Genomic DNA, 25,113 nt, shown 5'->3' with positions numbered 1-25,113 from the left:
AGGGAGATAGGCAGATGCCAAGCAGCCTTTCTACCCTAGTCTTCTTGGGGGTGCCCATCTCCACAAGTCTGCCACACACACATACACGCACACCCTTTTAATGGCCTACCCATTATATGATGTCCTTGAGACAGCTAGGGAATCAAAGGAGAATCAATGTTTACCCATCTCCAGACTCAATGCCAGGCTGGATCCCAGAGCACCCCCGGGGGCAGTGGCCATGACTGCTCCTAAGGGCAGAGGATGGAGGGGACATTGCACACCCAGGGGCTGACTCTCCAGCCAGGAGTTCACACTCCCTAGCACCCAAGAGCTCTTGTCTTGTGGTGCTGCTTCCCCTCACCAGTGTAGCCTCTGGCTGTCCCTTCCACCGTGTTCTGCCATCTGTGAGGCATGTGGCAGCGGTGGGGCCTGAATGACTCAGGCACTAACGCTGCATCGTTGAGTACTCCCTGGATTCTCCCAGCTTGGTAGCCCATGGCCCTGGAGTCCCATTGGCAACCAGGACTGCCGGGAAGAAGGCAGCAGGCAGTCCAACAGACTGCCAGCGCAGAAGAGAACTAACATTCTCTGCTGCCAACCTGCCCTGCTGAATCACCAGCTAACACCATTTCTATGGCCAACTCCATACCTGCAGTGCCCCCGTGGGGCAATTCCCCCTGCGCCAGAGCTTAATCTCAGAAAGCCTCTTGAGCTCTTGATTTGGAGGCAAGAAGCCAGGGATATCCGCGCACTGTGGTGACTGGGCAGATGTCACCCCCTAGTGGAGTAACTGGGGTACTGCCTCAGCCCTCTTCTTAGATGCAGAGGTGGGAATGGGAGAACCTAGTCAAGCCTAATTCTGGTCCTGAGTCCATGGGGAAGCAGGAAAGCTGTGGCTTAGCACCTGAGGCGCCAGCTCACTGAGCCACAAGCTCGGTTCATTAACCTGGTCCCCAATGACAACAGAGACCTGCAAAAGTCCTTGCCTCATGGTTGACCTTGAAGCTACCCAACTATGAATAAATACATCCGGATGCAAGACTACACATCTAGGTCATTAAGCAGGGAACCCCACATCCAGGCTATGTGCCCCCTCCAGCCCTGGAGGCAGAGACACACGAACCCTCCCTTGCTACCACTTCCCACCTGAAGTTCCCATGAGCCTGTCTGGCGGCATTCAAGATACCTGCTACAACCCAGCCATAATTCACCCAAGGATCCCTACCTCTAGATTACACTTGGCCCTTTCTTCTCTGCACATCTCCTGCTCTCTAACACCACTAAGGGCAAACGCCTTCTTCAAAGCCCTTGAAATCAAGGCGATGCATAGCCACCCACGTGCCTGCGGGTTCAGGGCAGGCTCAGGGCTCAGGGCGGGAGGTGTAGAAGGCAGAGGTGCAGGACAGGTCTTCCCAGATGCAGATTACTGACACAACCTCCCCACCCCTCCCCACCACTGAGTGCTCATTTAAAATTAACCCACTCCTTTCCAGGCCCTCAGGCCTCCGGACCATGCAGGGTAGAGCGAAGACATCCCCCACCCCGACCCCATAAAATACCTGCTCTAAGTCCTGAGGATCCTACTCGCCTTACCCACAAAGGGCATGAAGAACGCAGTGCGGCCTGCACCCTACTTTCCTCCTGACTTCCTGAGATTCTAAGGAAGGAAACAGAAAAGCTGAGCCGGGTACAAGTAATTGGGGCTGCAATATTCACAGGCTGAGGCTAGACAAGGAGGGGCTCAGGGTAGGAAGGCCAGCTGGGGTTCTAGCCTGCTCACTCTTGGCCTCAATCCCATGACTCATCAGGGTCAGCCCGACGTTCAGAGGCACACTATGCCATCCGTGTTCCTCCAGAAGAGGGAGCAGGTAGGCCTGTGCAGGGGTAGCAAGGCTGCGGAAATAAGAACCCCCCACACACTATACATGCCTTTTGAACATTTTAATCTTGTGCTTTCTTTAAATAAAACAGATTGCGGCTTCCCCTTGATAACACTAAGGCAAGCATAGTAGCATGGGGGTGGATGGGGTGCGGGTGAGTGTCCTGGCATCACTGAAGCTCTTGGCTCTGGCTCCAGGTATGGTTCCCAGAGAGGTAGCAAGGAGGCAGTGCCTAGCTCCAAGCAGCTGCCCCCTCCCCTGAGCTGACAGGGCAGGTACTCAGTATAGTCATGGGACCCCTCCCCTACACCAGGGCTCCTGGCCCCGGTGACCTGGCTAGACAGGATACATCCTCTTAGAGTTGTGGGTATCATCAGAATCATAGCCAAGAATCTGCTTCCACTTGCCCTTCTGAGTTCTAAGGGGTCCTTGGGCTGGTCCTGGCCTATCTTCCCTGCTATAAGGTGACCCCTCCAGAGGGTCCACTGTCCCTGAGTAAGCTACAGGCCCCAGCCACACCCTGGACTACCCTGGCCTGCCTGATTACAAGCATCCCTGACTTTGGGCTCTGTGCTGGCCCTTCTGCTCCAGGAGCCTGCTCATCTGGGCACACTAGAACAGTCAGGCTATAGGGACCCAGGAGGCAGATCTGGGCCAGGACAACAATGTCCACCCCAACAGCTGCCCAAGAGGAGGTAAGCACAGAGGAGTTGAGTCAAGCGGGTAAAAGAAGCCAGGCTTGTCCAAGGCCACTCCGGCTAGGAGTGCAACCCAGGCGGCCCATTCTATGGAATGGACTGGCTGACAGGCAGGGCAGGGAGGGCGCAGGTGTGGCAGTCACTGGTCCTTTTTGGTGTCGCTGAGGCCACTCTCAGCACGGAGCAGCTGGCTGCTGGTCTCATTGTAGGCGATCCAGTGCTTCAAGTCTTCTGGCAGCTCAGGGGGCTCCACCTGGAGGGGGACAGGAAGCTAAGTCTCCAGAGAGCCAACTGCTGCTGTGTGTTGAGAGAGAGGCACAACAGGGGGACAGCCAATCAGGCTGCTGCCCTCCTGCCTCTGGACCTCTGATTATTTCATGTTCCAGCCTGTGACCCTGCAGGAACCATGCTCCGTTATGACACCTGCCCAGTACCTCCCAAATTCCCTCTAACCTATTTTCTCCTTCCTAGTTCTTTCTATTCCATGCTCTTTGGCTAGGCTTCATCAGTGGGGCCACACTTGAGGCTTGTCTCCAGAGCCAGGCAGAAGCCTGTGAAGCTGGCTAGTTGACGAGCTACCAGCTACCTGGGGGAAAAGCAGGATGAGGGGCAGGGCATAGGTAGGCACACTCCTCCAGGAGTGCCAGACAAGGCTGCTTCCCGTGAGTTCTTGCAGATAGGGGCTGAGGGCTGAGGGGAGAAGCTGAGCAGAGGTTCTTACCTTTCATGGTAAGTGCCACACAGCAGGTGGGAACTGCTGGCCCACAGCCTGGGTACAATCTGCTCTCGATCTATAGTCGGGGCTACCCCTTCCTAGCCTGTGGCCCACAGACTAGCCCAGCCTTAGACTCAACCTGTCTCAGAACCACATCTGCCTCTCCCTGGGACCCACCCAGACCCAAGATACAGTCCTGTAACCAGGGAAACTCCCAGGCAACCCCAGGCCTCCAGCTGAGCTGGGATGCCTACCTGCATTGGTTGTGCCTCCTCCACACTGTCACTGCTTACTGTGACTGCACCTACAGTCCCCTCACCCCTCGCATGCATTGTACCAACCAGTACCAACCAGCCCCCTAGAAGTTCATGACTCAACAAAGACAGGAGGAAGCCAGGGAGCCTTGTCTACCAGCAGTCACTGAACAGACTGGGCAAACTGCCCACCATCTCTCTGAGTGTTCCCCTGCAGATATAGCTCCTAAGCACTGATATAAGGCCAGAGAGGGTACAATAGGGTGGAGCATGCCCTGGCACCTTTCAGGAGCCTGCCCTGGCAACCATCACTACCCTGGTTGTCTCCAGGGTCACAGTTGCCATACTGAAGGAGCTGGCTCTGCCACCATGCTGGAGGACTGGGCCCTGGGGAAGAGCTTTGGGTCCCAGGAGGTATAGGACTCTCCCCCATCAAACCTTGGAAAGACACAAGGCTTGTGGTCTCCCGAGGTCAAACCAAACCCAGGCTACTCAGCTGCAAGTTGTATGAAAGAGGGTCTCAGGTCCACTGGGATTCCCAGCAACTGCCTCTAACTGACCATATTTTTATCCCATGCTCAAAAAGAGGCACTTGTCAGAGACTAGAGAGGGTGACTCAGCACTCTAGATAACACAGAACTAGGACTCAGACTCGGAGAGACGTGGGCTGGGCATCTCAGTTCTGGAAGAGAGGAAGGGAGAAACCCTGGGGTAGGGGGCAGGTTCAAAACTGGCTACGCCTGACTGTAAAGTCTTAATTCATAGATGGTGAGAACTCCCAGAGGGGCACCAGCGTGGACACAGAGGAAAAGTGCAAAAGTGTTCCTATACAAGACCAGTCCCAGAACTTCAAAGAGGTCTTCCTCGTGGGAGGGGGCTGGGAGTTGCACAGGGCTGGGGCATCGGGGTGGGGCTGCTCACCCTGCGCTTGCACAAGTGCTGTACTACGCGATCCGGCGTGGTGCCCAGCACGTGCTGCCGGGAGCGCAACAACGCGCACAAGAAGCTGTCGCGAAGGCTGACAAAGCGCGCCTCCAGGTAGAAGGCGCGGTCGTCCCAGCCTAGCAGGCGAGTGCGCACCTCGAATGGCTCAAACAGGCGCAGCGAGCGACGATAGCGCGCGCACGAGGCGGCCAGCACCGTGTGCCCGCCCAGGTCGCGCAGCGCCCCCAGCACACCGCAGCGGGTCAGGTGCGCGGCGCGCGCCACGTCGGCTTCGCGCAGGTAGCGCGCATTGTTCATGTGCAGGAGCAGGTCCAGATCCGACGGCAGTACCCGGCCAGCGTACCGCTGCTCGGCCAGCAAGTCGCGGACGCGCGGCTGCAGCAGGCGTGCGCGCAAAACCGCACACGGCACGCGCACCAGGTACCAGCCGTCCAGCAGCGCGAAGAAGGCAAGCGCCAGGGCTAAGAATGCCACCAACAGCCCCAGCATCTTGGCAGTGGGCACCTGGTACCCAGGAACCCCTGTAACCAGGTGCCTGCAGTGGGCCTGCCCGGGAGCTTGGGAGCTCCGGGTACCACTTGGAGCGCACCACCTCTTCCAGCGGTTGGAGGGGGAGGCGCTCCGGAGGCATCAGCGCCGCCGGCTGGAGTCGCGCGCACGCTCGGTCATATCCACCCGGCGCGCTCCCTTGGTGGTGTGTTCCGCGTCCTTCGCCAGAGCCGCTTTCGGTTTTCCCGGGGCGGGGTGCAGCTGGACGCGCAGAGCAGTACAGCGCCACCTCGCCGCCACTCTCGGAACTTCAGGTGCAGGAACGACTGGGAAGCCTGCTCTCTGCTGCGATCCAGTAGCTCAGATGACAAAGCCAAAGATTTTCAGAACTCCCCCGGAGCAGCTGAGGAACTTTGTAAGGCAAACGGACAATGCATCGCTAAAGATGCTGCTTCTACGAGGCTTCTCGTGACCCACAAGCCTGTCCAGGCATCCTGATTCCGCAAGGCCCCTGGGGCATTCGCTCTGGTTTAGAGAGAATTAGACCCCATCTTGAGTGCCTTTCAGTCCAGTCTGCAGCCACACTATTGGTCCCCCAGCACTCGGGCCGTGTCCACCAAAAATCTTGATCATCCTAAGTGCACCCCCAATAATTCCCTCTTTACCCCCCCTTTAAAAAATATTTATTGTGTATATAATATTCTGTCTGTGTGTATGCCTGATGGCCAGAAGAGGGCACCAGACCCCGTTACAGATGGTTGTGAGCCACCATGTGGTTGCTGGGAATTGAACTCCAGCCCCCTCTTTACCCCTTTTAATGCAAATAACATCCAAGTAGGGGCCTGGAAAGAAGTGGCATGATGTACTAAGCTAAAGGTGCCAGGTATGGTTTATGAAATGCCAGTCCCTTTCCTTCAGAGTAGGGGAAGATTTTGAGGTCCGGCTGGCTCTCCTGGATAGCCTCCAGGACTTTGATAATCCTGTGTGCAAATGACTACAGGGAGCTGAAGGATGGGTGGACTGGTGGGGTGCCAGATCCGCTGGGCAGCGTTACTCCGACTGTCTCAGACTGGGTTGCGTGGGTCTGCTGTGGTCTCTGTCCAGAGCAGAATTCTTTTCTGGTTTTTCTTCCGAGGCCAGGAGCTATGGCACAGTGGGTGCCTGGGGTCTTCTTGGATACTCCAAGAGGCAAGGAACTCACTGCCAATCAGGGTAGCTCCAAACGACCCGAAGATGATCCTTTCCCACACATTGCTTCCGCGTGAAATACTTACCTTGTCCTGGTCTGCACTCTGGCTGGGGCAGGGACAGACTCTAAGGAGGAAGAGACTAAACAATGCTCTTTGAGTCCATCGCTCAGAGCACGGGCCTTCTGTACTCTGTCCATCCTGTCTCATGCCTCCAGGAAAGAGACCCGCCCCGGTTAGCCAGGCCTCTGACACAGGGAAACAGGTGAATGAGCACCCATCTTCGGGGCCTCCTCTGCTCCTGTCACCTTGCTAGGTTTTGAGCCTCTGTTCGCTCTGCTTCCATTTTCTCTCCCGTACCCTAGCCTAGACCACATTGCCAGGGTCCTCTCGAAGAGATCTGAGCACACCTCGCTGTAGTTTCACGTATAAGTGATGTATGTCTGTCTCACAGCTGAACACTGGAGGAGGGCCTGCTCGCCCTAACAGACCTTGGTGTCTACGGGGTTGCTCAATATGCCCCTTTCTCTGCCAGCACTAGGCAAATAAGAGTGCTGGGTACAGAGCCTTCGCTCAGGGATTTTTGGCTCTTCAAAGATTCCTGTTTGCCCTAGAGCCCGGCGTCACCTCCAGAGACAGGTTGGCAATCCATTTTGGCCACCAGGGGGAAATACCAGGCACGAGGCAGCAGGGCGGGGGGGAGGGGCAGAATGACTTTGCCCTAGACCTCGCCCCCGCAAAACTCTGGTCCCGCCCCGTGCTAGGTGAGCGGTGCCACACTGGTGGCAACTATGAGGGAGTTAGAGTCCTATGCCAGGTCATTGGTTTGGTCTTGGCACCCAGGGGTGCCCTCTATTCCTCAGGGCACCTTCTGCCTTTTGCTTCCCTTACCCTAACTTTAATATTTCAAAGAAGTCTCCAGGGTAGGGAATGAAGACCCATTGTCCCTCTGCCCCTGGGCACTCTTGGCCTACAGAACCTTGTGGCCACCAATCACAGGGAGAAAAAGACTAGGCTAAGGGGCAGCTGATGTGTGGTCCCTGGTGGGCTGAGTCTACCAAGCGAGGATGGCCATTCTGTATGAGCCAGCTCTGGCACCTCTGCCTTTGTTCTCTCAGCTCTGTGTGAAGGGAACAAATACTTCCCTATTTCTCTTATTTATGGGTCTGCCGACCAGCAGGCTCCATGCCACGGGTTGGTTTTAGGGTATCCAGATGTGCTGAGGAGAATCCAGCCAAGCCTATGTAACAGCCAGATGTGGTGTGCTAGGAACAGCCTTTGGGACCAAGCAGACGCCCCATAACTGCTGAGTGGATAGAGCTGTGCCAGGTCCTGCAATCTGCACCTTGTCCTCCACTGTCTCTAGGGAAGGCAGCAAGCCTCAACCAGAAGGTTGGCTCCCAAGAAAATGCTGCCAGAAGTACCACCCTGTGTACCACCCCCGTGGCAGCTGTTGGCCCCAGGTCCTGCACCATGTTCCTAGTAGATGCGAGATCCTACTGAAAGACCTTCAGTTCTTCAGTGTCCTCCTGAAAACACAGGGCCTCCCAGAGCCTGGACTCAGCCCTGGATGCTCATCGTTTCCCAGGGTGAGAGGAATGTCTCCTACTTGAGGTCATAATCAAGGGCTAAGAGCATCAGCTTCGAAGCCCTGGCCAGGATCACCCTCAGCACGACCCCTATCCCACTGGCCCCTGGCCTCCCACTACCACCACTGAACGCTGAGACTCAAGTTCCGACGCCCAGGTCAGTACACATCTGAGCCCTTCACTGATCTTCTATGTCCCCTGTGCGGGTACCCAAAGCCCACAGTCTGTGCTGTTACTCACCGTTCAGGAATTTAAAGCTTTGTTAAATGCCCGTGATCCCTGAGAGAGGGATGTGAGGCCTCAGTGACTGGTCACACCTGGAAAAAGCCCCGCTGGGCACTAGGTGGAGGGAGGTGCCGAGTGACAGACACTTCCTTGACTTCCTCATGCTATCTCAACACTGGCACGGTGGCGGGGGGGGGGGGGACACGGACGGACGGACATAAGCTGTAGAAACAGGTTCCCCATGCAGATCCCCACCCAGGGTCCAGGCAATTCCCAGGAATAAGACAGGCTTCCTTCAGAAGAGTTTTCCCAAGAGTGGGAGAGATGGGCATGTCCTCCTGTAGACAGCCTCCCCCCCCCCCAAGCTTTTAATGGCATGGACACAGACTCAGCAGAAGGAACTCAGTAGTGTGGGCTGGACACACTCCTGCGTGGTGTGGGGTGGGGGCAACTGGCTGCCTGCTCCAAGACTCTTGTGCTTGTATTTCCTACATGCCAGAAGCACGCAACTCTAAGAACAAAGGTTTGTTTGTTTGTTTTGAGACAGGGTCTTGCTATGTAGCCCTGGCTGGCCTGGAATTGCTATGTAGACTGAGCTGGCCTCAGAGGCACAGAGATTTGCCTGCCTCTGCATCTCGAGCTCTGGGATTAAAGTGGGGGCCACCATGCCCAACTAGAACAAAGTTTGGCATAGTAGATTTGCTGAGGCTAGAGGGAGCTCTCCTTCCTAGGGGTTCCTCTTATCCATGAGAACTCAGGGCTTCCTTCCACTGGGAGGGTAGTAGAGGAACACACAGGGCTCTGAGAAGCTTGGCTATGTGCTGGAGTCCATACAGCAAGGGTGGGTGTCCTGAGATATGCAGTCCTACCTCCTGCCAGGTGCCACCACATATGTGTTCCTACCAAGACCAGGCCTCTAACCCCTAAGGTCGGTGGTATGTTTATGACCCTTGATAGACATTACTCAGATGGAGGCCAGGCTCATCATGGGCTGCTTAAGGACAGAAGCTCTCTCAGACTTAAACCTGACAGGTATTTATTACAGGCCTACTGTGTTCTGGTGCTCTATAAACATGGGGCAGATCCCCCCACTGGACTCCCAGTCTCTCACACCCACCTCCCAGCTTCTTTTCTGCCCAGTCTAGCTCATTTCAGGCTTCACCGGGCCCTTCCCAAGTGCTCCCGGAGAGTGGGGGTGGTGAGGGAGTCCTGCAGCAGAAGTACCCAAGCAGAACTGGTGGGACGTGGTGCTGGTGGGGGCGGGGAGGGGTGGGCAAGGTGCCAGCTGTAGAAACGGAAGCTGCAGAGATGAGGGAGCTCCAGGAGGGTCAGGGCGAAGGCCAGCCCTGTGTGAATGTTAGGGGTGGTGGCGGGGTATCCCTGTCTAGTAGAGGCTGTAGTGGGGGCCCCCGAGAGCCTATAGATGGCTAGAGCCCCACAGCCACAGGCCACAGAGCACAGTAAGCAGCCCCAGGGTGGTGGCGGCTGGCTTTAGGGCGTGGGCCCCACTGACGTTGCACAGGTCGGTGTAGCAGCACGTGATGTTCTTCTTGCCCACGTAGTAGTTCTCCGTGTCGTCCATACAGTTTGAGCTGCAGCCCTTACTGATAACTGTCACAAGTCCAATGGCCCCTGGGAAGACACAGTGCCGTGATATTCACCTTCCTGCCCTGTCTCGGGGCCCCTTCCTGAGCATGCTAAAGCTCTAGACCCACTCCACCAAGCACCAGAAATGTTTACTGAATGAGCGAGTGTGGGGAGGAGGAGGGGGAGGGAAGGAAGGGGGAGTTGAGCTGAGCAGGGGTGTGCAGATACATGGATAGGTGGGGAGATGGACAGGAAAAACTGTGGCAAAGCCCAAGGTCTAAATTCGTTGTTGCTTAGCTGGAGAGGGGAAGGAGGCTGAAAAAGCCGGCAAGCAGAATGTCTGGGCAGCAGGGGGGCAGGCAGTGAGAACCGTGTTGGGTAGCGGGGACTCACGGACGCGTGATGTCCAGCAGCTGTTCTCGCTCTGGCTGCAGTTCTGCACGTTCAGGCAGTCTGTGTTGCTCACCTGCGCGGTGCAGGAGTAGCACTGCAGGGCAGCACCTGTGGGTGAAGCAGGAGGCTTGAGGCTCAGAGGCCGGCCAGCCGCACCTCTAGAGAGCCTTACCAGAGACTCCCTTCCCCACATAGAATGGAGAGACACAAATCGGTCCCCTCCAGACAGCTGACACGAAGAGGCAAAAGCCCAAAGACTTCCGACACCCTTCACAGAGGGCTCTGCCAGCCTACCTCCCCTTGGTCACCCAAAGCCCACAGTCTGTGCTGTGGCTGCTATTAGGAATTTAAAGCTTTATCAAATGCCTGAGATTCCTGAGAGAGGGGGAAAAGGCGCCAGTGACTGGTCACACCTGGAAAAAGCCCCACGGGGGCACTAGGCTGGAGGCAGGTGCAGAGAGACACTTCCTTAATGCCCTTCTGCTACTAGCCACTAAGGTCCACCTGTCTTTGTTCCCTAAGCCCAGCTTGCCTCTCAGCCCCTCCTCAGACTTCTGCAGTGCTATGCAGTGATGGTAGGGCCCCTGACCTATCCTGGTCTGTGTCTGTGGCAAATGACACCAATGTCAGGGTGTGTTGGTTGTCTTTTCTCTTCGAAAAATAGCAAAGCTGGGGTTTGAGTCACACCTATAGGAACAGGTGCTGAACACCTGACTTGAGTGGCTACAAACTTCATCCTGCTTAGGTCTCCAGTGGCCTTAAGAACAGTTTTTTTTTCCTTCCTGGAAAAGGAAGCTGAGGCTTTGAGAGTATAGTGACCTTCCTGGGGTCACTTGATGGGAGGGCTCAGCATGCTAGACCATCACAGACTGCCCACCCAAGTGGGCTCTCACACTGGAGGCAAAAATAGCCAAGGATGGACTCTTGAGTCCCCCTCTCAAGACATCTTAAGTACCTTTTCCTGCTCCCTTCTTCCCTCCCTTGCCTCTGTGGCACTTCCCAGCTTGAGACTTTTGGCCCCTGGGCCCCCCTGACTAAGGACTCCTAGTCCTGTACATCCGTCCCCCGGTGGCCTTTCTGGGAGCCCTTCCGTTCCTCACAGCTGCCTCTCATGGGACAAGAGTGAGAGACCACACAGCAAAGCTGCTCTGGTCACCCTGCTCTTCTCTCTCCTCTTCCCGTCTCGTCATCCATCAGCCTCTCCAACGGTTCTTCTTCACTCCTTCCCTAGCCCTGCCCCGTGACTGTCCGTAGCTTACCTGGCTGCAGGGCCAAGTAGGTGGCCAACAGGACAAAAAAGAGAGCCTTCATGGTTGCAGTGGGCAGCTGGGAGTTTGCCTCCAAAGGCTTTATATGGCTGCAGTTGGTAAGGGAGGCTCTGCAGCTCAAGTCAACAGTGACAGGCTCCCTGGAGCCAGTGAAAGCCCAGGGACCTGCCCATTTCAATCTGATCTCACACACCACCCCTCCCACTGCCTTGTCATTCTTTCTGGTGCTGGAGGGCACAGCCTATCCAGGGTGGGGCCGCTGTTTCTGCTAGAAGCCCTTTCTCAGCCACCCACGGGGCAAGGGCTGGAAGTCCTAAGACACCCACACCAAGCCTGCCCTTCTCAGGGAATGAGGCCAGTTCTGGAACATTCCTTTCTTGAGGTTCTCTACTCCCCCGAGTCATTTGGCCAAGGACAAAGGTGCATCCGTGGGACCCCAAGGCTCAGCACCAAAGCTGGGTTGCCTTCTTGGGGTCCATGCCCCCTGAGAAAACAGGCCTGGATTGAAGGGCAACAGACATAAGAGCAGTTCACTGCTACGAATGACAACTGGCTGCTATAAGGTGTCCCTGAATAGGGGCTCTTCTGGGGTTGCCTTTCTTGGGTAGGTGACCTAAGAGCCAGTGAGGAGTTTAGATAGCTATAAGAGCATGTACTATCTCCTTTCATCGCCTGATGAAGTTTAATATTCAGGAGGATGCCTATATGTTTTTCTTTGGGTTCACCTTCTTATTTAGCTTCTCTAGGATCACGAATTATAGGCTCAATGTCCTTTATTTATGGCTAGAAACCAAATATGAGTGAGTACATCCCATGTTCCCCTAAACGTTCCTTGAGAACAGCCTGGCATTTAAGGTGTTAAGTATTACCCCTCTAGCCTCAAGGAACCACACCATGCCCCAGCAATGCCAGGACCAGGCAGCAACCACAGATTGGCCCATGGGCTCTATTTGCAACCCCAGGCCCTCTGTGATCTCCCCTGCCCGACTCTCTAGCACTCCTGGGCTGGTCTCTTTTCTCTGGAAACTCTCTCCTTTGGTACTAAAGAGCCTGTGTCTCAGAAAGAGGCAAGATCCTGCTCAAGGTCACACAGGGTGAGGGTACCCTCCCCCAGATGCTTTCCTGCTCTCTGCCCACCTAGAACTTCCTCTTGGAACATCCCCTCCTGCCACAGGCCTCCCCGTCCAGGGAGTGCTGTAAGTGCCCACAGCTTGTTTGTGTCCCTGTATGGCTGTCTCCCTGCTCCCACCTATCGGTATGGCTGCCCCTGGAGAGACCTTGCTTATCTGTCTTGGCACTGGAGGCACCGGCACCCAGCACCAACTGGAACAGTCATTCCCCAAATATTTACAGGTGTGTAAATGTTTGTCGATCATGCTTGATATAGCGTGAATACTCTAAAGGCAAGCCTCCTCGCCCGCATATCAATGCCTGGAGGCAGCACTGGTTGGCTAAGTCCGGGGGCACTGGACGGACATAGTGGACACAGGCCAAGATCTGCGCAACACCCAGAACCTTGCAGAACCACTGTGTCCCGAGTGGTGTCCAGAGAGGAGCCCTGGTAAAGGGTAGCCTCGTGGTCTCACCTCATCTCCAACACTGACGACTGTGACTATGATTTTCCTACAGCCCCACCTCTCAACACAGGCTTAACTCTGATTGCAGCCCAAAACTGAACACTCATTCTGGTGACCTTAGTTAAACAGGACAATATGGCCACACCCTGAGTACTGGCTATATCCATATATGAGCCTGATCATGACCACACGCTGAGCTCTGACCCTGACCCTGGTTATACTCTGATCCTCGATACACACTGAGTCCTGATCCTGGTCACTCTTCCTAAACTTGGGCACAGTGAGCTCTGCTCCTGCTCACACCATGATCCTGACTCTGGTCGCAAGCTGATCCTTAACTCTACCCCACACACTGAGCCTGGATCCTGGTCACCCTGTGTGCCGTTACTCTAGCCACAGACTGAGTAGTTGACTCTCCTCACACACTGAGCCCTGATGCTGCTCATACACTGAGCCTGATTATGGTTACATGAGGAGGCCTGATCTCATTTATACAATTGTTTCTGAATTTAGCTACTGGCTAACCCCTGATCCTTGCTTAGAGCATGCCCTGAAGGCACCCTTGTAGCCTAACGTAGGCATGGATTCTCTGGTGAAACACTTCCTGAAAAGACTTATCACAAAGGGCATACCCCCTCCAAGTCACTCCAGGAGTGAATGTGGTCTGGGTGTGACCTTGATGTGACTCATCCTTAGCCAACTCCACTGCCCGAGTCTCTAGTTTTTCTTGTTCTCTCTTTCCCTCCTCTCCCCACCACAGCCCCCCATACTTCCTGAAGAGCCTGCCTGTTCACATAGCAATGAAGCCTCTGTTCTTTGGGTGTGGATTCTCAAAGCTATGCCTTTCCATCAGACCCCTGCCTCTTCTTAGGGAGCTATCCCAGGGTTTTCTGCTTGCACACAAATCACAGTTGGGTGGAATTGTAATATTGGACATAGATGGCTTCTTAGTCAGCATGTGGAATGTAAAACCGTACCTGACTTCTGTTTATGCCATGGGCAGCCAGGCTCCAGGAAGCTGCATGTCCTCTCCCACTAAGGTCACCATGTTGAGTCCTGGAAGTCAACATCATTTCTTTCAAGCTCTGTGTCTGATATGTTGATGAGGTGGTATGGGAACTCGTGTCATGTGAAAGAGGTCAGATGCACAGGACTGTTTGTTGTGAGAGTGAGCACAGGTGCAAAAATGAGTATCGGGGGTACTGTCCTAGAGCAACCCCCGAACAGTGGGCTGGAGGCCTGAAACTCTGCAGGCCCTGATGCATCCTGAGACACGTCCTAGCTTTAATCTCTGTGGTCCCTGCTTACCCAGAGGTGATTTTTCCTCAGTACTATTCATGGCTCTGTCTGCAACGTCCCCCAAAGAGGCTCCCAACTGTCACCAGCTTTAAGTCTCTTAGAAATGTCCCCGTCTTTCTCCGATTTTCTTCACATGCCCACTCCTCCTTGGAGACAAGTCAGTGAGACGGGGGGGGGGGGGGGGCTGAGAAACCTTGTCAGGGGAAAGGGGAGGTTGGTGATTTCTCCACCTGAGTAACAGGCACCACTGCAGTCCAGGCCTCCTCCAGGCAAAGGCTTGCAGGAGACGGGAACAGTCTTTCATGGATGATCGAGGGACTTGGGAGATGGTCAAGGTAAGCTAGACCATGATAAGCAATCTGCCAAGATTGACCCTTTCCAAGGCCGTTTTGGATAAGTTGGGAGGGCAAGTCTGGCTGGTGAGGAGGCTGCCGTGGAACAGGTGTCATCTCAAGGGCTTAATTGTGTGGATTAGTGGGAAGGAGTAGAGGGGACATCTTAGTGCCATGCCCAAGGGGATACCAGTCTTCTTCTTTTTCTGACCCCTTCCCCACGGCGAGAGTGAACTCAGTGGGAGTCCAGAAAACTGTCAGAAAAGCTTCTTAGGGCCCTGGGTTCCAGCCATACTGTATGCCCGGTATCTTCTGAGACTCAGTTTCCTCCTGTGCTCCACACACATTTAACTCTATCGTGCAATTCATGACCCAGAGTCATGAGCTGCAAGACAGTGGCTGTTCCAAGCCAGATTTCAGGACTGCTCCCAGTGCAGCAGCAACAGCTGACAGTGAGGGGAGGAGGCAGAACAACAGGACCAAGGAGGAGGCCATAGATGGCCAGGGCACAGACTAGGGGTCAGGCATAGGGAGGGAGAGGGGAAATCCAAAGGATGGATTCTGGAGGCAGGGCTAATCAAAACTGGTCACTGGGGACCTGGGGAGGATTGAAGGGGGGAGAAGAGGAGAGGGGAGAGGCAGGGAGGGGAGCAGAGAAAAATGTAGAGCTCAATAAATATCAATAAAAATGCATTTAGAAAACAACAAAACAACACAAAAAAGGAATGGAAAGGGGATACTGGCTTCGGGAGGGCCTTGGGAACCTCCCATCACAAGGTGGCGCTGGACTTAGCCTCCAGTCTGTGCTCGCCCGGTCAGGGCTCCCAGGACCGGACGCTCAGCCCGGGCTTCCGCTCCTCATGAACGCGCGGCTCCCTCTGCCCTTCGTCGTTCTACGGGCGAGGGAGCTGCCGGGCCGGGGTTGCTCCCTTGCTCATCCTCGGTGTAGCGAGCTAGACACCACTGAGATAGAAGCCTCCCGGTGGTCTAGAGCGTCCCCGGAAGTGGCTCGGGGAAGGCCGCGAGGAGCGGACCAGTGGAGAGCTGCGTGGCCGGCATTTCCGGCCGGTAGTGGCGGCTCGGGGTCCACAGGTGAGTGGGATTGGGCCGGGTCTGTCGCCGCCACCACGAACTGACTGGAGGCCGGACCCACGCTCCCGCCCCGGAGCCGGACGCGCGCCGTTGTTTCTCCGCCCGGAGGAGTCGCGCTCGGAACTGGCGGATCCCTTCTCAGGGGTCCTCCCCCGGGATCGGGTCCCCTCGGCTCCTAGGCGCTCCACCGGCACGCAGACCGGGCAAGCTCGGTGGTTCCTCCCCTCCTCTCTTGCCCATGTTTTGAGTTTTTCTCTCAGTGTCGTCCAGGCTGCAGCCCGATGTCAGGTTGTTTCTTAACACCGGTTATGATGCCTCAGGACCGACTCGAAAATATTTGCCTCTCCTCTTAAGAGCTTACACTCCTGCCCCAAGAAAGTAATCCTTTAGTCCTCTGTTCAAGTGACCCTGTGTTGTCAGTGCTCCCTTTGAAGTCCCAAGGTTGGGAGCCTCCCGGATTTCTGCAGCCACGTTTCGGAAGTTCTAAGAGTAGTACAAGATTCAAATTTTCCCTCTGTCCCTCTTTTCCCTTCCTCCCTTCTAGAACTTACTGAGTAGCCCAGCCTGGCCCTCTACTCACAGCAGTTCTGCCTCTGCCTCTCAAATGACAGGTTTGAACCACCACACTCAGCTTGGCAAAATTTCATTTCTGAAGTGGGTGGATTCAGCCACTTAAACCACTCTGCACCTGCGCAGGGCAGGCACCATCAGGAGCCAGATGAAAGGTTGTCTGCCCCTCAGGTTGCTGCCGAATTCCTCAGCTCCCGGGATTTGTTACTGAATACCCACCCCCACCCCCAGAGTAGACTGTGGCCTTGATTTCCTTGTGTTCCACAGGGAGCTGCACACAGCAGTTGTCATATGTGTGCACCACCGTCACTATGACTAGAATGGGAGACCCTCGGGGACCAGCACCAAGATCTGCAGACCAAGAGGCTGACTTGAGGGAGGAAACAGGGTTACACAGCTGGCTAGTGACAAGCCGACATTCCCCGCGTGGTTTTTGGAACTCTTGCACGTTTAAATAAATGTCTTGTGTCTCTTGCATTGTGGTCTTGGGTGCGCTTTTGTGTTGCTCATGGAAGTAACCCTGTAGCCTTCTGGTTCATCAAATGCTTGATTGGGAGGAGCCGCCCAGATAAGGTTGTGGGGGTTGGAGGAGGCCAAAGCCATTAGGGATGCATTGTGACTCTTACCTTTTCTGGCCATTTATGAAGGTTGCTGGTGCTGTTTGCTCTAGGGTCTGCAAGGAAGGGCTAGTTAACAGACCGGACAGCAAACCCCACCCGAAAGAGTGGCACTGATGTGACTAAGCCCATCTTGAATGTTCTCGGTAACATTTTTTCTTCTCTGCTTTCCAGTTCCTGAAGTGTATGGTAAGACAGCGTTGTCAATCCTGGTGAGAAGTGTTCCCAGCTCAGAAACCTGGACACTTTGAAAGGGAAAAACTGCCACCTCTTGCCATCTGTGTGAAGGCCCAAGGCTCCAGCGACACCCAGCTGTCCCGGGTAACTCAACCCTGTCACCTCTCCTGAAGAGAACAGTAGCCTACTACACTACTAGAACGTGAGGCCTAAGTGTGCTGGAGCCTCACTAAAGGGAAACTGAGGCACGTCACTGCTGTAGGCAGCGAGCAGAGCCAAGAATGAACTTGGCTTGACCCTAGGATCAGTCCTGTGCAAAGGCAGACAAGAGGAGGAAGAGACTGTGGCCCAGGGGCCAGAGAGAAAGATAGGTAGGGAAGGACAGGCCCAGCCCAGCCTGGACTACCTCCTCATGGCCTCCAACCAGGCTGCAACCAAGGGCAAGGGGGAGAAGCGGAAGCGAGTGGTGCTGACCCTGAAGGAGAAGATTGACATCTGCACCCGGCTGGAGCGCGGTGAGAGCAGGAAGGCCCTGATGCAGGAGTATAACGTAGGCATGTCCACTCTGTATGACATCAAAGCCCACAAGGCCCAGCTGCTCAGGTTCTTTGCCAGCTCGGACTCTCGCCAGGCGCTGGAGCAGCGGCGCACGCTGCACACACCCAAGCTGGAACACCTGGACCGAGTGCTTTACGAGTGGTTCCTGGTAAAGCGGGCTGAGGGCATCCCCGTGTCAGGCCCTATGCTCATTGAGAAGGCCAAGGACTTCTATAAGCAGATGCGGCTGACAGAGCCCTGTGTGTTCTCCGGAGGGTGGCTTTGGCGTTTCAAGGCCAGGCACGGCATTAAAAAGTTAGATGCCTCTAGTGAGAAGCAGGTGGCCGACCACCAAGCTGCTGAGCAGTTCTGTGGCTTTTTCAGGAGCCTCGCAGCTGAGCACGGGCTGTCCCCTGAGCAGGTGTACAGTGCCGACGAGACCGGTCTTGTCTGGCGGTGCTTGCCGAATTCCACCCCGGACGATGGCACTGTGCCCCGCTTCAAACAGGGCAAGGACAGACTGACTGTCTTAATGTGTGCCAATGCCACAGGCTCCCACAGAATCAAGCCCTTGGCCATTGGGAAGGGTGGTGGTCCCAGAGCCTTTAGAGGCATCCAGCACCTGCCTATTGCTTACAAGGCCCAGGGTAATGCCTGGGTAGACAAGGAGATTTTCTCAGACTGGTTCCATCATATTTTTGTCCCCTCGGTGAGAGAGCACTTCAGAGCCATAGGCTTGCCTGGAGACAGCAAGGCAATTCTCTTGCTGGACCATTCGCGGGCCCACCCACAGGAGTCCGAGCTCGTGTCGGAGAATGTCTTCACTATCTTCCTGCCTGCCAGTGTGACCTCCTTACTGCAGCCCACAGAGCAGGGCATTCGCCGAGCCTTCATGAGGCTCTTTATTAACCCTCCTGTGGCCTTACAGGGCTTCCCCACCCGCCACAGCATGAACGATGCCATAGTCAATGTGGCCTGTGCCTGGAATGCTGTGCCTAGCCAGGTCTTCCGGCGGGCCTGGAGGAAGCTGTGGCCCACAGTCACGTTCACTGACGGTTCCTCCTCTGAGGAGGAAGCCGAGTGCTGCAGTATCAAGCCTCACAATAAGGCGTTCACACACATCCTTGAGCTCGTCAAAGAAGGGCCCTCCTGTTCTGGCCCCAGGCTTCAGAACAGCAGGGCTGAAGAGCAGGGGGTGGCAGGGAGGGACATGGGTGAGGCCCCGTCCCAGGCCACTGGGCAGGCAGAGAAGGACGCTGGTGAGGATGACGAGGCAGCCTGGGAGCAGGCAGCCGCCTCATTCGAGGCGCTTGTGCGCTTTGCGGAGCAGCAGCCGTGTTTCACCGTGCAGGAGCTGGGGCAGCTGCAGGCCCTGCACACGGTGTTCAGGAGACAGCAGCACCTGAGGCAGCCGCATGTGGCGCTCAGGGCTGTGATCAAGCTTGAGGCCCTTCAGGAGCACCCTGGTGTGTGTGTGGCCACAGCCCGCTCTTCCTTGCCCTGCTCATCCACAGCAGGTGACAACTGAAGAACCTTGGCTGCCCCTGCTGGCCCCCGGCCGCTCTGCTCTATAACTTACGGCCGTGGGGCCCAGACAGCCTGCTAGTCAGAGAGCACACTCAGCCGAGAGCATGGCTCCTTGTTTACACGAGGGTTCCGGATGTTCTGGCTAGTGATTTTACTGTAGCTCTTAACACAGATGGATGCCATTTGAATGGCAGGAGACATGTGCCCTCTCCCTCGGCACTCGGGAACCTCTAGCTGCAGCTGGGTCCAACGGGCCAGATCTGCCTCTGGTGTTGGAAGACTGAGCCATGTTATTAGGTTGAAGTGCCTTGAGGGGTGTCCCTCCAGCCCTCAAGAGGCTCACTTGAGGTCCAGCTGGTGAACCCCAAGCCCAGTCCTGAGGGCACTGGCTCAGCTCCTAACCTCAGTGCTCACGTCCCCCACTAGTAGCATCGGTACCATGTCATCTTCTTAGTCTGAACCCACCTCAGCCATGGACAGACAAACTCAGTGGTGAGACTCTAGTGTCCCTGTCAGCAGCAGGCCTTTCTCTAGGGTTCAGGTTCCATGGAGACACTGCATACTAGTTTTAGCATTGCTCAGAGGCCAACGTGTCCAGAAGTCCATGCTCCCCAAAACTTGGAAGTAACAGCCTTTATGTGAACAGCTTGCATGAAGTCACAGAGCAGCACTTGGTGACCTGGAACTCGGCAGGGATAGGCAGGCTAGCAGTATTGCTGTGGAAGCTGCTTCTGCACTGGTTGGTTCAGCCAGCTGTCAGAACATGACTTTCCTGACTTTGGAGCTGGTGAGCAGCACCGTAGCTGCTGTGTCTGACTCCCAGCACCCTTTGCAGCGGTTAGCTCTCAGTTCTTTCACCATGACTTTGCCTTTGGGATTCACATAGCTGAGTTGCCCCGGTTTTCAGTCCAGTGTTTGACAGCTGCTTCATCAAGAGACCTTTGTGGAACCTATGAGAGCCAGGGGCTTGGGGAACGTTGGTTTGTGTTTCTGTGTCTGTTCAAACACTGAGGATGACTGTTGCAGACAGCTCTAGCTGTGGCTGAACGTCTTCTTTACCTGCATGTGTGAACATTATAACCATGTTGTTTTTAGAAGTCTTTGCTGTGATTCTTCGGTCCCTGTTGACAGGGACCGCTGCTCTGTCACACTACTTTTTCTGTGTGTCTGGGTGACATCTGTGTACCCATTCCTCTGTGGTTTCTGTTGTGTTACTGTTGCGGCTGCTAGAGCCGCTGCAGGTCAGGTGATGGACCTGGAGGGGAAAGTCCCACCCTGGGTGGATGGGGTGGGGCTGGGCAAACTCCTGGGACCCTGAGGTTTGTGCCCATCAGACCACATTCCAGGACCAGTGCTGGCCGACCTTGAGGACCTGCTACTGGGCCTGCCACCTACTAGATTTGTGATACCTGTTCCCAGGTATCCTTTCAGAACAACTAAGGTGGGCCCCTTTGTCTTCAGAGAACCAAGATGAAGGCCAAGTGTTCTGCCTTTCTCTTCTACAACCTCAAGCTTCCTTGAGGCTTGTGCTAGAGGTGTCTAGGTGCAGACTTGGGAAGGGCTGTCAGTATCCTGAGAGCATGCATTTCTGTATACTCTGAGCATGCCTAAGGCACTTCCCCTTGGGGCTAGCCTCTTAGGAGCCCAAGCAGTCCAGTATGTTAGCCTCAGAACCTTTTCCCCCAAGCACTCTGAGATGGTAGACCCATTGTGTCAGATGTAAAGGTAGACCTGGCAGGACCTCATTCCCTTTCCCTTTGCCCAGTGACCACTGGGGCCCTCAAAAAGCCCTGAGCTCTCCAGGGCAGAATGTGCTCTGGTCCTCTATGTACTGTCTGCTTCCCCCTATGCCTCTCAGATACCCAAGCTGGCTTAGAGCTGGCAGCCCTGCTTCAGTCTCCTGTGAGCTGGCATCATAGGTATGTGTGCCTGTGCTTGGCTCTTTCCTGCTTCCTAACAGAAGCCAGTTGTTCCATTGATGGACAGATCTTGGGCACTGCAGTGTCCCAGTTCCCTGACTGTTCCTTTCCCACTAGCAGAGGCTTTCCTTCCACATCACCTCTCGGAGGTTAGTGTCAGCTCTGGCCCTCTGCTTCCAGGGGGCTGGGGTGATGGTAAACCTGTTCTCAGCAGGACTGGAGTAAGTCTGCACCTTCATTTCCTCTAGATAGACACAAGGAGCTGATGCTAATAGTGCTTCCTTGCTCAACAAGAGGCAGATGTTATTTCCAGAGTGTGCAGTTTCTTCTTCAAGGGGATGGGTACCCTGAGCCCTACCTGGCCCTTTGCAGGTGTCCAGGGAAGAACATTCTGTATCATCTGGTTGGAGAACATTGTCCTTGAGCCCATATAATTACTATATCCCCCCCCCATCAGTACCTGCTCCTTGGTGGAAGAGCAGAAGCATCCTGTCACAGCCCTGCGTGTTGTCTCCACAGAAGTGCATCCACAGCAAGACGGAAGTCACAGCCTTTGTCCTGTGGGTGGAGGACAATGGGTGGGCAAGTTGGTGGGTTAACTGGGTGAGTGGGTAGAAGAGGAGGCGACTGCCCTGCCCAGTTACCTAGGTGGAAGCCAGAGTCTACTGGGAAGCCACTCAGGCCCCTCAAGACCAGCTGCATTGGACCTAAGTACCACGTGATCTCAGAAGCTGGGTGAGGTCTGGGAGAGGATCCCGCATGGGGCTGTGGTAACTGCTCTCACCTCCTTCGTTAAGGTTGGATCTGAGGTTAGCTGGAAGAGGACCCTGCGGGAGGGTCCAAATCTGTGGGAGTTGGAGCTGGGATCAGCCTCTTGTGAGCCTGGCCTTCAGCGATAGGACTCCTGAACTTAGTGAGGCAGTAGCTGCAATGCGTGGGGGAGAGAGGGGCTGTGGCTGTGGAGAGGACTGCCCTTGTACTGGCTCTAGCTCCTCTACGTGGCGGCCCTTTGCCCGCCTGTCCCTGCCTGCCACCAGCCCCATCACCAGAGCACTCCTTGCATTCCCAGCGAGTGTCATGGCATCCTTGATCATGGGACAACAGGTTTTTAAGTAGGGAGTCCAGGGATCCCTGTTAAGTGACAGGATCAGCTGCAGCCTGACTGAATTTAAGGAATTGTTTTGGGATTGTTTTATTTGTGGTTCCAAAGATGCAACCCTCAGCTCTACTCCCCCTGTGTTTAATAGCAGAGAGGCTTAAGCTTGGGGGAAGGAGATAAGCCAGGATGCAATGCCCTTTAGGGGGAGCATCCTCAGGCTGGAAAGCTATGGGGGCTCTAGTATGATGGGGAGGCTATGCCAGAGTCCTGAGGGCCCTTATAGATGCTGAACCCTCTGGGTGGGGCTGATAGAGATCCCTCTATAGGACACCTAGGCCAGGGTTATCGTCCCACTAAGTGCCCAGGCCCCTATCCAACACCCTGGCTGCCTCATGCCCTTGCATCCCTGAGATTACAGCTTCAGCCTTCACCATCAGGCCTCAGCATCCCTAGCCCGGCACTAGCCTGTGGAGGAACTTGCCCAGATGAAGGGAGCTGCCCATGAGAAATGGAGAGCTTTGTCTACCGCTCACAAAGGACAGGAGGTAGAAAAGACAAAAGTTGTGTTCATGAATAAAAGGCCTTCTGTGGAACTCACCAGAAGCACCATCCAATAAAACTGTGTCCTCACCTGCCATCTCTAGTGATAGTAAATTCACTGTGTACTCCTCAGCCAGTACAGCCTTCATGTCTGTGTTCCTTGTGATCTCTGAGTCAGGGCTGGCAGCTGCCCAGAGTGCTGAATTGGCTCTCTGTCCTACCACTGGGGATAGGCATGTGCCCTGTAGTCTGGGCGTTCTAGAAAGCAGGCCATGGTGAAGCTTGGAGCTTCTAGGCTATATCCTCCTGCAGAAGGATTCTGGGAAGGTTGGAGGAGGAACAACAGACCAGCCCCCATGGGTACCCCAAATGGGCAGAAAAGAGGTGTGGAGTGGAAGAACAGACGCTAGGGGGCCCCCTCTGCACACAATCTCTGCACAGACATGAAGTTAGAAATTATGCCCTCTGGTGGTAGGGTAGAGACTTGTCCTTGTTCACTTCTGTAAACATCCCATCCACAAGGCCATGTGCACATTTGTGCTAAGAGATTATTTGGATGGACCCATTGATAGCCCCTGACTCATTGTCCCAACAGGAATACCCCACCTCCTCACCAGTCCTGTAAGGCTAGGCAGGTTTATGCTTGCTGAAGACTGCACAAACTCCCTAAGCAGCCATCTCTGTTTTAGTAGTTTACACAAGCAAACCTGAGCATGCAGGAGACTCCCTGGAACCTTGGGCATTCTGCAGCCAGCCGCCTACCTGTCCCCCTACCTGGGAACTCCCGTGCTGGTGGGCCTTTAGAAAGCACTCCTGACTGAAGGTGTCTGCAGCTCTTGGGTGCCTGTTTCCTGCATGCTCTACTTAGGCTGCCTGGTCTCTGTATACTCTGTCCCCTCTGTGTTAGACTCCACACTGTAGCATGGCTGCTATGCCACCCAGCCACAAGGTCACTCTCTGTTAAGTAGCTTCTCTCATGGTGGGAAAGTCAGGCCCTCAGCTGCCGTTCTGGTCAAGGACTTCTGAGACATTTCTAATAATTGGATTTTATGTGCTGACATTAAGTGGCATGTGGGCTGACAGGCCTGGCTTCTTACTTGATAAATGGGGTCAGAATGGCATTGTGAGTCCTTTAAAAGCTTTATAAAGTATAGCTATGCCTGTCACGATGCCCAGTATCTAACCCTGTGCCAACCTCTGCAGGCCTCCAGTGTCATCTATTACCCCCTCTCTCAATGACCTCAATGTGGAGAGCATCCACATCTACCAGATATCTTCTGAGGCTCCCTTACTCCATCCCCTACAAGCCTGGCTAGGACTGGTGCTGATGTTGCCACAATAAGGCTGTGGGCCATTTGCATATTGGATCATGAAGGGTCTGCTTGGTGAAACAATTCAGGAAATTGTTTGGGTCCCTATCTATGAGGCATCTCAGAGAGGCATGATCCCTGAGGCTGCTGTTTAACGAGGCCAGAAGTTCTGTTTTGGAAATGTGTAGTGATGGCCACACATCTGTGAATGCAGTGATGGCTGAAATGGTATCTAATGATGGCTTAACCAGCCAGATCCAAAAAGGAGGTGTTCACCATGGAGTCTGGGATGGGTGCGGAAAGCTTCAGGGGACAGGCTAGGATCGTCAGGAGCCCTACATCAGGAAGCCTGCAGAGATGAAACAGGAGACAGAGTCACTCATGGGAGTTGGAACCAATGCCTGAGAAATCACATAAGACAGGAGAGAAGAAACACCTGCCTGTGCTGCTGTTCCTCACTTCCTGTCTCCCTATAGCTGTGCTCCTTGGTAAGGCTTGTGAAAAGCCATCAAAGGTCAGGAAAGGGACATCAAGAAATAGAGCCAAGGGGAGGGAACACTGAACCAAAGTCACGCCATAAGCAAAGACAGGTTGTGCGTGTGACTGTCAATGGCTGCGCCATCAGAGGTGACTGGCTTTGTCTATTTCCTTGGATTTATGGAGTACTACTAAAGTTAAAACCATGGAGATATCATCGTACATAAAACATTCACTATGGCCTGGGTACCAAGTCAGAAGGAACTTGAGAAAAGGTTTGACCCCTTGAGTGTTTGCTCAGGAGAAGGCAGGTATCAGCTGTAGGTAAGAACCAGGTGTTCATAGATATAGTGTCAGGCATCCATTAGCCTACCCATCTACCCATCCATCTGCTCATCATTCATCTCCTATATATCCACCCAATCTAATACACACTCTCTTATCTACCTACAGTTCTGTCCATCCATTCAACTACGTAACGCACTCACTCATCCATTCATGTACCTGCTTGCTTATCTTTCATCATCCAAGCATCAACCTTCACCTCCGATCCATCATCTATCATTCATTCATCATCTCTATCTATCCATCCATGTATCATCCAATCATCTTCCATTCCATTATTTATCCATCCATTCACCTGTCTGTCTGCTCATCCACCATTCATTCATTGACCTATCTATCCATTTATCTACCCATGTATTCCTCAACCATCTGTCATCCACTATCTATCCATCTGTATATTCATATCTGCGTCTTCACCATCCATTCGTTCATCCATCATCCAGCTAACATCCATGTATCATCCAGCCATCTACTTGCCCATCC

General features: G+C 54.5%; 3 protein-coding genes across 3 annotated transcripts; 1 reads left to right on the top strand and 2 right to left on the bottom strand.

The window, feature by feature from the left end:
• Positions 1-1,914: 1,914 nt before the first annotated feature.
• On the bottom strand, positions 1,915-5,040 carry Them6 (thioesterase superfamily member 6). Its single transcript, XM_057792183.1, has 2 exons — positions 4,451-5,040; positions 1,915-2,813 (listed from the first exon to the last, which is right to left on the bottom strand). The coding sequence occupies exons 1-2, from the start codon at positions 4,961-4,963 to the stop codon at positions 2,700-2,702; spliced, it is 627 nt and encodes a 208-aa protein (XP_057648166.1). The 5' UTR covers positions 4,964-5,040; the 3' UTR covers positions 1,915-2,699.
• Positions 5,041-9,026: 3,986 nt separating this feature from the next.
• Psca (prostate stem cell antigen) lies at positions 9,027-11,277 on the bottom strand. The gene is made up of 3 exons (XM_057792641.1): positions 11,204-11,277; positions 9,945-10,052; positions 9,027-9,596 (listed from the first exon to the last, which is right to left on the bottom strand). The coding sequence occupies exons 1-3, from the start codon at positions 11,253-11,255 to the stop codon at positions 9,382-9,384; spliced, it is 375 nt and encodes a 124-aa protein (XP_057648624.1). The 5' UTR covers positions 11,256-11,277; the 3' UTR covers positions 9,027-9,381.
• Positions 11,278-15,219: 3,942 nt separating this feature from the next.
• On the top strand, positions 15,220-20,016 carry Jrk (Jrk helix-turn-helix protein). The gene is made up of 2 exons (XM_057791247.1): positions 15,220-15,512; positions 16,874-20,016. Exon 2 carries the CDS (start codon positions 17,289-17,291, stop codon positions 18,939-18,941), a length of 1,653 nt encoding a protein of 550 aa, XP_057647230.1. The 5' UTR covers positions 15,220-15,512; positions 16,874-17,288; the 3' UTR covers positions 18,942-20,016.
• Positions 20,017-25,113: the final 5,097 nt, after the last annotated feature.

This window comes from Chionomys nivalis, chromosome 17, assembly GCF_950005125.1.
Source record: "Chionomys nivalis chromosome 17, mChiNiv1.1, whole genome shotgun sequence".
In the NCBI taxonomy this organism is placed as follows: domain Eukaryota; kingdom Metazoa; phylum Chordata; class Mammalia; order Rodentia; family Cricetidae; genus Chionomys; species Chionomys nivalis.
The sequence above is the reverse complement of the archived record's forward strand: the minus strand, read 5'-3'. Positions and strand labels throughout refer to the sequence as shown.